The 12,367-nt window shown below is 42.7% G+C and overlaps 1 protein-coding gene across 1 annotated transcript in view; it reads right to left on the minus strand.

Annotated features, from left to right (window-relative positions):
* syne2b (spectrin repeat containing, nuclear envelope 2b) overlaps nucleotides 1–12,367 on the minus strand; it is a gene marked incomplete in the record, with an annotated part of 122,279 nt that overhangs the window by 49,679 nt on the left and 60,233 nt on the right. Inside the window, 15 exon segments of the mRNA XM_051078358.1 lie at nucleotides 337–652; nucleotides 4,225–4,391; nucleotides 5,097–5,174; nucleotides 5,846–5,980; nucleotides 6,704–6,841; nucleotides 6,947–7,063; nucleotides 7,160–7,312; nucleotides 7,448–7,561; nucleotides 7,731–7,916; nucleotides 8,138–8,275; nucleotides 8,473–8,649; nucleotides 8,779–8,919; nucleotides 9,215–9,370; nucleotides 11,455–11,614; nucleotides 12,033–12,292. Of these exon segments, the coding sequence (XP_050934315.1) occupies nucleotides 337–652; nucleotides 4,225–4,391; nucleotides 5,097–5,174; nucleotides 5,846–5,980; nucleotides 6,704–6,841; nucleotides 6,947–7,063; nucleotides 7,160–7,312; nucleotides 7,448–7,561; nucleotides 7,731–7,916; nucleotides 8,138–8,275; nucleotides 8,473–8,649; nucleotides 8,779–8,919; nucleotides 9,215–9,370; nucleotides 11,455–11,614; nucleotides 12,033–12,292 (2,436 nt within the window).

A 12,367-nucleotide genomic window follows, 5' to 3' on the forward strand; every position in this document is an offset into this window, starting at 1 on the left:
AGTATTCATTGGAGGAGAGGCAGATTAACCCAAACTTAAACACCAGGAAACAAGCAAACTGATTCTGCAAATGAAGGAGTTTACAGCAGCAATTATACAATGTAAACAGAAAACAATAAGAGAAAAAAAAAACTGTCGAACATTTATTTTATTCCAGTAATATTTTCACTGACTTTCACTGATTTCAGTGTGTGTGTGTAGTTAGGACCTGTTTCATTGAAATGCTGTTAGAATATAAACATATACATTTTTAATCATATTTAACTAAGATATCTGGACATTTTCTGACCTGTGACCCTGGGAGTGGCTTGGTCGCCCCCGGTGGGTGTGGCTTACCTGGCAGGTGAGGAGTTGCTGCTCCACGCTGTCCTGCATGGTCGATGAACCGGCAGCTCCGGCGGCTACCAGGCTGCTCTGGGCTTTCTGCAGCCACAGCTCCAGCTGGCCGACCCTCTCCAGGCAGACATGGAGGACAGCTTCCCTGGGGCGGGGTCCAGGTTGGAACCCACCTGGCCGCGGCTCCTCCGGTCCCTGGGACACAAACACAACACACCTGGCTGAGCCTCCCTGCTCCAGGGTCACAGGTAGACAGGGGAGAGGAGAGGGGAGAGGGGGAGGTTCACAGCTGAACTGGGTCCTGAGCAAACTGGAGCTTTAGGTTGAGTCCACCTGAACAGGTTGTAACTCAAATACTGATCTAAACAAATAAGTATGAGATGTAAATTTACTTCTTGCAACCGCCACTTCCAGTATCTTTCCCCTGTCTGGTTCTCTTTCTCTTTCCCTCGCTCTTTGCCTCTCTCCTCTTTCTTTCTCTGTCTGCTCCACCCACCTGTGGCAGAAACCACTTCCTGGAGTGGTGGCCAGGCTCCAGTGACAGTGACTCTTTATCGGAGCGAGAGAGAGTGACAGACAAAGAAAAGAGGCCTCAGGCTCCAGGGGTGGAGCTGAGACAGAGGGCTGGGTGAGCTGAGTAAGCACTCAACACAAACACTTTCCTACTTCCTCATGAAACTGTTAATGCAGCCTGCAGCTGTCACTCATCTGACAACTTAGTCTATTAGGACTTTATCTAAAAGTTTTAGCGTCCTTTTCTTTTTTAACCCCTGCCCTGTTAGAATGATTTATTTTGTGCATGAGCACTGAAAAGTCTAAAACTCATGATACATTCATCAGATAGCAGATTTCCTTCATGATGGATTTGATGTTGCATTAACTGGAGGTGAACACCAAGAGTCAACAAACCTGCTTTGAATGTCAGGATTAATCACTTGACTCAACCATTCACCAGGTTTTGATGTCAGTAAGTCTAATGTGAATGGGAGGAGCTTTCTATTTGTGTCTCAGATCAGGGATATGCACAGTCACTACACTTTCACACACATTTTCTGTATTGTTTGCAAATTACCTTAAGTATATCAATTAATTCAGAAACTTTATTAAATGCACATGGCCCATAGTAAGTGTGTGAGAGAGAAGGACAAGTGGAATGAGGGAATTAGTGAAGTAATTTTTCAGTGTAATTAGTAATTCAAGGCCACAAATTACTAAGTTACAAATGACTAAATGTAGGCAACAGAATTCATCTTAAGAATACAATTTTTAACGTTTGCTCCCTGTTATCTCCCAGGCTCTGTAAATGCATAAAGGAATAAAAATGCATTCAAGATAAATGCAAATGAAACGGATACATCATTCACCGGGGTTGAGTGTGAGTAAACTCAAAAACGGTGCAACCTGCACATCAAACTGCAAGACTGTGTGTCAGGTCAAACAAAATCACCTGGACTGTTGTGACTGAAGAGTCAACTCAGTCCATCAGTGACTTGTCCGTGTGCAACCAGACCCAGACCCAGACCCAGACCCCACCTCTGCATCCACTCCTGTACTGTTAGAGGGTTAGGAGGAGGACGGTGCTCTTGTTCGTGTATCATGCTGAAACCAGGGCCCTCACATGGTCCTGATGCTGGGGTCTGAATGTGGAGGTGGGATAGATTCGAGGCTCTGAGGCCTCTGCCTGCTCTGCTTATCGTACACTAAGTTGTGTGTGTCTGTGTGGTGGTTACAGTTACAGTTGATGCTTTTCCTGGAGGACTCCAAGAGGATTTTACCAGGACTGCTCCAGATTTTGACAGAGGCAGAATTTCAGACATCTCCTGTGACCACACACTCACTGTTTTCTGATCTTACAGCTCTCAAATCTTGGTTTTCCTCACAGACTACTTTGTTCCCTGTGCAGGTGTGAATGTATGTGCTCTGTATATATACTGTGTATGTCTTCAGCCCCTCAGGGTGGCTGTCATCCCCCCTCCATGCAAGCCCCCTCTGTCCCTGCATGAGCTCCTGACACAGAAAAAGAGAGACGGAAGGAGTAGATCACTGTTGTGGGTTTATTTGTATTTGTGCTCTTGTTTGGATATGTAGACAGAATGGAAAGACAGAAGTGGAACAATGTACAAGTACAGCACATGCCATATATTGTAAGACATCTCAGTGTTGCTGCTTTCAGGTGAAAACTTTGCTTCTTAGGTGTTTTTTTGTAGATTGATGCTGAAAATGATGAAGGAGCCTTAAAATCTTGCGTAAGAGCAAGTAACATAAATTTCTGATTGTTGTTTTACTCTAATAATGCTAAATGAAAAGTTTTCACCTGTCAACAGCAGGGTGTTAATCAGTAATCATGACAAACCAGTGCATTTTCATGGCCAACAGTCCTCTGGAAAGGGTTCTTTTCTTAAGTATAAAAGCTGAATTGTAGAGAGTTAAAGTGATAATGCTGATTGATAACAAAACGGGAATCTTTCTCCACAAACCCCTGCTGCCAGGCAGTGACTGAGCAATTAATCAAAGTAATAATTACTCAGTTAATCAATCAACTCTGTAAACAACAATTTATTATCATGTTCAGCTTGGAAATACAAACAGCAGATGCATATAAGCAAGCAAACAAGAGTTTATTTTAACAGATCTGCTCTGCATTTTCTGGTAAATGAGCTCAGATAGTAAATGAAAAGGTCACAATCAAGAGGTTTAACTATTCTAAATCACCATTCCCTATATGATACATTATAAAACATGGTTCACAGAAAATGTCTACGAGTACACTTTGTTACTGCCTTTTATAAAAACATATTAACCCGTCAGAATTAAGGTCCATGCAAAAGCTTATTACATACTGTTAAAACCATCCACCCCACATGCTAAATTCCATCAGTCCAATCAGTTTTTGGTATAATAGTAACCAACGCCCTGCCAACCACTTCTCTCTTAGTAGCAAATAATATGCTGAGTCATCTGGAACCACATCTCAGTGGTTTCCACTTGTCACTGAATTGGCAGAATTACTCTGAGGATGGGTGTGCTCAGTAATCCTTCATGTAAACACACAAGTAAACTTGAAAAAAGTCTATCTTTGGCACACATTAGATCTGACTTAAGTTCTCATTCCTATTCTCAATTTTAGTTTTAATAATGGAGTAAGTAACACTGATAAACAATCCTAAGCTCCAATGTAAACAAAACATCCACAGTGCAAAGCTGTGGAGGCCAATATCTGGAATTCTCTGCCATGTAAATGCACTGAAAGTTTTAAGTGAGACATTTCTAGAAGAACTCTGAGTTCTATGCTTGGTGCTAGAATGTGTCTGGTGATTTAGACTTGGTTCAAGAAGAATGAATTTTATTTAAGGTATTTTCTAGAAGAAGTTGTAGAAGGATGGGTTTTTTAATATTTGGTTCTAGAAAAATGTAAGAGCCTTATGGCCAGTTCAAATGAAGAGCACAAGATTTGACACTACAGGTTGGAATTAGACTTGATCTAGAAGATGGGATAAGAAACAGGATTCATTCTAGAAGATTCTGGAGGAGGCCTTGAAATCTAGACTTGATTCTAGAAGATTTCTTAGGCTGAATCTAGAGGAAGTTTGAAGATGTTCAGTAGGTCATACAAGGCACTGCTGTTCTAGGTTTAGTTCTAGAAGGAATGGCAGGTCTGACTTTAATTCTAGAGCACACTGTGAGTTCTACAGTAGGTTCTAGAAGAGGCAGGAAGCTCCAGGATTGGTTTCAGAAAAGAAATGACAGGTCTAAGGTCTATTCTAGAAGAGGCTGTGGAATCTAGGCTTGCTTCGAGGAGGGTTTGAAGATTTTGCACATACATCTAGAAGTAGTTCTTGGCTTAGAGTGAGAAGGAACAGGTTCTAGTTAAAGACGTTCTAGATCTAGGAGACTACGCATCTCTGTTGGGAGCCAGAGTCGGATTTGGAAACGTTTACGGTCGAGGCTGTGTTTACCATGCTCTCAGGCAGAGACTGGGTTCTGACTGTGCCCAGGGGTTTTGATAAAGCTTCAGATGAACTTGCTTCTGTGGTGTCAGTGGGGCCCTCAACATCCTGAAGAAACATGAGGGTTAGAAGATCAGTCAGGTCAGTCAGTTAAATAGTTAAATACACTGATCATTTAGTCTGCAGGGTCACCACAGGATAAGGAGTCACACAGTTATTGATACACTCAGTTAAGGAATTTAAAGAAGTTACACAATGTTACAGACACTTTGTTGTGTTACCTTGTATAACACCTGCTGTACTGTAGAATAAATTCAATGGTTCTTGTTGGCTGTTTTCAATACTTGTTAACTCTTATTAAAAGATTTGTCAAGAATGTAGATGTTATCATCAATACTATAAATGTAACAAGGAAATGTAGTTTTATACTATTAGCTCATTCTTTTAAGTAAAGTACAACACAGGCATGACCACAAATTCCTATACATGATACTGTAAGTAACTGATAATAAGGAGGTCCACCAAAACCTTTAACTGAGATTTGTTAAAAGATTAAAATTCTAAATGCGTATGCTCCAACGTTCCTACTCTGTCTGAATTTGATCTGTGGGATGGAGTGAAAATAAACTAGTATGTGTGTTCAACAGCGTGGCTCATTGATGCGTATTATTTGTGTTTGGATAACAATGGAGCTTTGTTTCCAATATTGAAATATTGAATATCACCAGACTATTAAAAAGCTGAGAATTAATGATTTTAATTACTTCAACAGGAGCCAATGATGAGGTTTGACAATACTGAGAGTTCAGTTACCTGTTTATCTTCTTTAGTCTCCTCAGTGGTTTGTCCAGTGGCAGCTTCAGTCGTCTCTGGGACAGCGATCATAGGTTCCTGACACCAACAATGACAAATGTTATAACAGTCTTCATATACAACCAGAAGAAAAAGTTAAATGGCTGAAAGAGAAAACAGTGTTGTTAACCTTTGTTAACAATATTCATTCATCTACAGTGCTGTCACACAAATTACAAACCCTGTTCAATACTGCCCTCTAGAGGATGAACAGAATTCAAATACAGGTGTGCAGGGAGGTTGAAAAAGAAAAGAACTGGAAACTGTGGTGATTGAAGAGATGTATTAAGGATCAGGAGAGGATATGATGAGTAGGGAAATGGTAGTAGAGGTGAGGAAGGTGAAGGAACTCAGTGCCAACAGTGATGTGGAGAGCAGAGTGACCCAGGTCAAAGGAGGTCAGAGACACGTCATACAGCTGTTACATAGGTTTAATAGGTTTGGTAGGATAACTGAGAGATCAGGATACGGTCTCAGGTGTCTAATCAAGAATTGAACAGAACTGATTAACTTTCAAATACTTTCCTATAATTTGTTCTAGAAATTGTTACAGCATCCAGTGTGGTAAATCCCTCCCACTTAAATTTGAAGTAGTTGACCTTGGGTAACAAGCAACTCCGAGGGGGAAAATAGATGACCACAAGGACTGAAGGACAGAGACAGAAAACTGGATGAAAGGTTTTTCCACAGTAGCTCTCAACCTTCTTTACCTCTGGAGAAGCGCCCAGGAAAGCATCCCAGAGCCACCACAAAACACCTCCTCCACTTTCTTCCACTCTCTGCTCCTCACTGTCTTTTTTCTCTGCGGCTTCTTCAGCCTGGAGCACGCCTTGATGCTCCCGCTGCTGACACGGAAACACGCTCATGTGCAGAGACACACAGGGGGTGGGGGGGGTGGAGGTCTGCAAACTGACCACTGTTTCAGCTGCTGACAGGCACTGTTTACTTTTGCACTAAAGCCAGCTAAAACATATGCCTTTTAACCTTTGTAAACTGACAGTTTATGGTTGTCTCTTAAGTACTGGGATTTTCACTGATTTGGAAAGTTGGGCTGAAGTAAAAAGTAGAGAATATGCTTTTTAAAATCCAGATCACTGCAAAATAAATAAATGAAATTGAATGTTTTCATCATCCTCCGCCATCCTCTCATAAACTCCTGCATTGTCTTGTGAGAGAGTTACTATGATGAGTTGGGGAGCTTAACATTTTTGATGTGACAGTACTTCTAATGAGTGCACACCTATAACGCAAACATTAGCTCAATGTTCCAGTGCCCAGTACTTTTAACAGAATACACTAATCATTTCCAATAGAAAAATTAGTATGAAGCATGCAGGGAAGACAAAAACAACACTGGAATATTTGACATTATTTGTTAATAACATGTTAAGAGTGGGTACGCATGCATGTTAGTACCAACCACTCTACACTTTGTTCTAATATACCTTAAAGAACCAAACCAACCTTTAAGAACCACCTTTAAAAAACCCAGTTTTGATTACCCAGTGAAGTTAATTTCATGTAACAGTGAGTGTAAACATGTTTTGGTGGCCCCTTGGCTTCCTTACCTGAGGGCTGTCAGGTGTCCAGGACTGTCTCTGTTCAGGTGAGGACTGCTCCACAGTCAGAAGTGTGGCTCCAGATCTCTTCAGTACATCCTCTTCAACATGGACAATTTTGATTTGGCCCTGCTCTGTGCCTTCCCTCTGTGAGACAGCAAAAAGACATGGTGATAATCTTAACAATATAAGTGAAACAGTCACCTGATAACACAGCACCAAATGGAGTTTAGACAGTGAACCAAAGCTAACCTCAGACTCCACTGATGTGGATTTCAGGAGCTGAGACTGAGAGGTGGGGTGCTCGCCTGACGGAGCTTTGGCTTGGATCGGTGTCGGAGGCTGCTGGATAAACAGAGCAGGAACTTTCTAAAAATAAAGAAGAGTAAAGCAAAAGATTCAGTGAAGTTCAAGTCTATGTTGCTGGACTGACTGACTGTCTGACTGATTGGTTGATTGACTGACCTTCTCCAATTCCAGCAGCAGAGTCTGGAGCTGGTCCACTACACTAAACACAGTAAGAGTCTCCTCTGCCTTCTCTGGAAGACAAAGGCCTGGTTTACACTTCTGGATCTCAGCCACCGTTCTCCTCATGGACTGGATCCTTCGTTCGACCGCCTGCACACATGAGAAGAGCATTCAGATAAACAACAGTGACTGACTCTGGTTTGACAATCACTTGATCAGTTTCACACACGATTCTAGTGTTTTCTCACACAGACAATCTGATCTAATCTGACTACGTGTTCTCACCTTAAGGCTTTCCTCTCTGGGGCTCGGGAAAGCCTCTGGAGATGATAATAAAGTCTTGATCTCGGCCACATCATTCTCCATCCGCCTCACCTCACTCTCAATGGCCTCCACCTCCTAGAAATGAAGAAATCACTCAGTAAATCTGACCATTTACAAAACAGAAAAGTACAAGAGCAAAGGGATGAGCAAAAGATGTTTCAGTAGAGAGACATCAGCTGACACAGTCAATAATATCTGTTCAAGGGTTCAAAGACGACTAGAAGAATAAAAATCAGGGACTCACAGCAGCAGCGTGCTGCAGTTGGGACAAAGGAGCAGTGAAGCTGTCTTGAACGTCGGCCACTTGGTGATCCGCTTCCATTAGCTGGTTCTGGAGAGTCGTGATGTCACAAACCTGCGACATTTCCTGCAGCACTGAGCTGAAGCCCTGCAGAGTGGTCCGGATCTGCACGGAGTCATTCAACACCGTCTGCATCACAAGACAAAAAATATTTAAAAATATTATATTTATATGAATAATAAAACAATAAAACATATTTTCCTCAATTTACATTTACATTATTCACCTGCAGAATGTGATAGAGAAGAAATTCAAGTGTTTGCAGAATTGAATGGCATATCATAGGTAATAAATTGTTATATAAATAAAGGGTGGTGTTGAAAGGACAGCGCAGCGTGCAGTGTACCAACCTGCAGAGCCTGAACATGGTTGCTCAGACATTTAGCGGTGGTGTAGGTGCAGGGGGCAGCGAGCCACGACTGAGCTTCAGCCATCCAGCTCTTAGAGCTGCTGATCATCTCCTGATGCTCCTGACGCCACGTATGAATCTGACAAGAAACACAAACAATATTCAGATAAAACCAAGCCAACGATGTCAACAGCACATCCATTACTAGCTCTGACACCCACTCAAAAGTAAATCAAGTAAATCATCAAAATGTGGATGGTGGAAGTAAGGCTACATCATAGAGACACAGTGACAAACGTGAAAAAGAGGGCTGATGGGAACTGGAGTTTTTCTGACCTTGCTGATGAGGGTGGTCCTCTGCTCGGCCTGTTTGGCCAGCTGGGAGTGAAGCTGCTGGACCTCCACCAATCTCTCTGTGAGGGACAGCGTCTCCTCAGGCTTCTCCAAGTCTTGCATGTCCACCTCCAGCGCAGCCAGACAGGAGTGCCACACATCCAGCTCATCCCACACACGCTGAGCACAGATACAAGCACGTGAGAAGATTTACTGGTGATTTATTTATTCATTCGGACATGACACTGTGCTTTGGGTGGACATTATGACAGAGACAACACCTAAAGTCTCGTCCATGTCTCTACTCACCTTCTGAGTGACCTTGGCTTCAATCGCAGAGGGGCTTCTCTGTTCCAGTCTCTTCTCAACTGATCTCAGGCCAGCCTGGATCTCAGACAGCTTTGCCCCCAGCCTGTGGACAGGACCACTCCTCTCCACGGCCTCTCCCACCTGATGGACCAATCAGGGACAAACATGTAGAGAAGGAAACAGATTTTCAAATAAAGCGAGTAAGTTCGCAATTGACTTGCCCTAATCCTGAGCATTTCTGCAAATAAAAGGATGAATAATCCTCTATTAAGACCTTAAAGATTCCCTGAAGTTGCTTGATTCTTCTGTGAACTACTGTACTTTTCAGTTTTTTTCTGTGATCTGTTGTTTTCCTTGTTCAAAACAAAATTTCCCTTAAGGACCCATAAATCTTTGAGCTTAACATCATCTATGTTTAAACTAAAGTCTTAGGTACCTTGACTTCCACTTGCTGCAGTGACTGCTTGACTTCCTGCATTGTGCCTTCGATCTCAACTGGGACCAGTGTGTACATGTCAGAGTACTTTATTTTCAGCCTCTCCATGATGCGCTGCAGCAAAGCCTTCTGGGTGTACAGCTGACCATGGACCTCCTGAAACCACAGAGACAGAAAAGAATCTTGTAAATAAGCTTTGTTGTCTGCAGCAATAATAGAAAAAGTCTAAATATTTACTGATTTTCTTTGTGTCACTGGGAAAAAATCTCCTTAAAAAACACTTGTAAGCAGATTGTTAACAACAGTCAGTGACACCTCACTTTCCGATGAGCAGCATCAGCAACATTTCTGTCAGGAAGGGTGTAGTATGTGAATGTGTTTCAAGTCAAACTGTGGGCATCTTGCAGTATTTCGGTACAAAAGGACACAGACATTGGTCTCATCTCCATTTTTCTCCGAACAACCTGCTTGTAAACTCTAAGTGCTTTGTGAAGCAGTCAGCTCTCTCTCTCTCTCTCTCTCTCTCTCCTGTGCTGCTTTCATCAAACAGAGCCTACCTCTCCAAAGTCCTTCAATTCCACAATAGTTAGAACAAACTCTTTTCATCTCCACAAGATTCTATGTTACAATAACGACCTGCTTCTATTAAGAAAGAAAATCAGTTAAAATCTGAGAAATAACAGAGAAGACCTTACCCCGCATGTGTTCGATGCTCTGCTGAAGAGGGAGGTGCATCTTGTTATCACTACGGGAAACTGAGCATGTTGTATGTGTGTGTGTGTGTGTGGTGTGTGTGTGTGTGTTTTATGTCTATCTTTGTGAGGACAATTTTTTTTGAGAGTGAGGATGTTTTTATAACAGTATTTCAGAAAGCAACATGTTTTTGAAAGAGAACATTTTAAAAAAGAGAGAGCAGTTCTGTAAACTGAGGACATTTTGTCCTTCAAAGAACTGTTTGGTTTAAGGGTTAAATGGTTGGAACTGGGTTTAGGTTTTGGGACCAGGGAATGTATTATGTGATAAGGGTGCTCACAAGTATAGAGGTACAGATGTGTGTGTGTGTGTGTGTGTATCTATGGAGTGACTTGGCTACAAAGGCCACCTGGAAGATCCACTTACAACAGAGAACAAAAGGTGTCTGGCACAAGAGGAGGGTGGTGGGGTGGTGGGAGTGATGGGGGAGATGTGGGACGATGGAGGGGTGTGTTCAAGTCTTTCATCAGCACAGACTCAATCCAAGCGGGAAGGGAATGTGTGTGTGTGTGTGTGTGTATAATCTGGAGTGGATGGGGAGATGTTGGCCTCTGCTCAGGTTTTGGGACAAAGGGCAGAGTGATTCTCCGGGTTGGTGGGTTGATAGGAGTGAACACCAAACACCAAACAGCCTCCGGGCCTGAGGCCAAGCTAACAGTTAGACGTTTCATATCTACCGGGCTTAGACCACACAATCAATCTGCAGACATGAGCCTTGTGAATTAATGAATAAATATATTATTTTTCACCTGTTCTGTAATATTAAATGTAAATATTGAGACCAAAACCAATGCAAACCTGGTACATTAGACTGTCAGAACATTTGTAATGCATAACTGTCAGTTTGTAGTTGTTGAGACGTTTCTGGATATGAGACCAGTATGTGAGACAGAGTGTTAAGACAAGTGTGTTTCACGTGCTGTGTATATAAATAGCGATGATGTTACAGTGAGTATAAATGCATCATTGTGTTTTCGCTTCAGTAGATGAAACTGTCCCGTCTCATTAGGGATCCATTATTTACAATTCACTGGTCAGGAGGGAGAGAGGGACTCAAACTCTGAGCACTAGTGGGATCTGGATCCCTAAAAGGTCCAGGGGAGTTCTTACTGAGAAATATCTAAATATAACAACACCAGGAATGTAGAGCAGGGGACAGCAATAACCAGACAAATAAAATCAGAGTCACAAACAGCTTTGCCAAAACAAAGCTAAGTGCTGTCCTGTTGCAAATAAAGAAGTTCTGTGTGTACTTCTCTCAGAGAACAGGGAAGGATGGAGCTCAGTCATGTGCCTACACATCATGGCAGAGTTGAGTTTTCACCATCAATGTTTCTATTTTTGCAACCAAACCCCCACAAAATAAGAGCAAAAGCATTTCAGAGGAAACTTACTGTTGAACAAGTTTCACCTTGAAAACTACAGTTTGAAACAGTAGGTGTGGTGTAACCCTGATAAACACTAGTTAAAGCAGAAGAGTGTCCCACCTGTAGCTCCTCTGTGCTGTTGTTCTGTTCCATTTCTGACAGAAGACCATCTGCAGCCTCCAGCCAAACCCGGACGCCCTGCAGCTCCTCCCGGACTTTTTCTCTCTCCTCCAGCTCCATCCTGGCTGCGTCCAAACCCTCCCTGCTCCTCTGCTTCACACTGTGGAAACACACAAACACGTACCATCCAGCAACAATAGTTAAAAATTGTAAGAGCTCTTACCTTAAATCCATGAAAGTAAGAGTTTGCACTGAAAACAACTTCCACCAGCAGTTCAAGCACTGTCAGTGCAAATGTATTTAAATACTGTACAACCACAGAGGCACTGCAGTCTGCATCCGACCCACTTTTCCCTGGCTCTTTATCTTGGCATAGCAGGGCTTATGGGTGATTGAGTTTTTTTCCATGTTACAGCCTTGAACTTTTTTCAAGAGCAGAAATCATTATAACTCCTACAATTTGCATGAGAGATTATGCAAATTCTGTTTTGTATAAATGTTAGGGGGGCCAATCAGAGAATGCTTCTGCAACAGTGGTGTAAATAAAATTGGGAACTGCACATCAGACAGCATCTCACCTGCCGTATCGGGCCTGCATTGCCTGCAGCTGCTGACAGAGTGGAGTGGGTGGAGCCTGCTCCAAGTGGGCAGGGACACCCAGCAGTCTGGCAGCACGCAGTTCCAGTGCGGACAGGGATCGATGCTCACAGTCCAGTCTGTCCTGGTATTGTTCCCAGGACTGCAGCAGGTCATGAAGCTCCTCAGTGGAGGCCTTCACCCCTGAGCACTGAGGAAGCTCTGTCTCCACCTGCTCCAGGACAGTAGAGGCCTTCTCCACCTGAGAGGAGGAAACACACACACAGATTGCTGAAGTTTACTTCTACTAAAGTTAATGCTGTATCAAATGCTGCTA

Source organism: Lates calcarifer, linkage group LG19 (assembly GCF_001640805.2).
Source record: "Lates calcarifer isolate ASB-BC8 linkage group LG19, TLL_Latcal_v3, whole genome shotgun sequence".
Lineage (NCBI taxonomy): Eukaryota > Metazoa > Chordata > Actinopteri > Centropomidae > Lates > Lates calcarifer.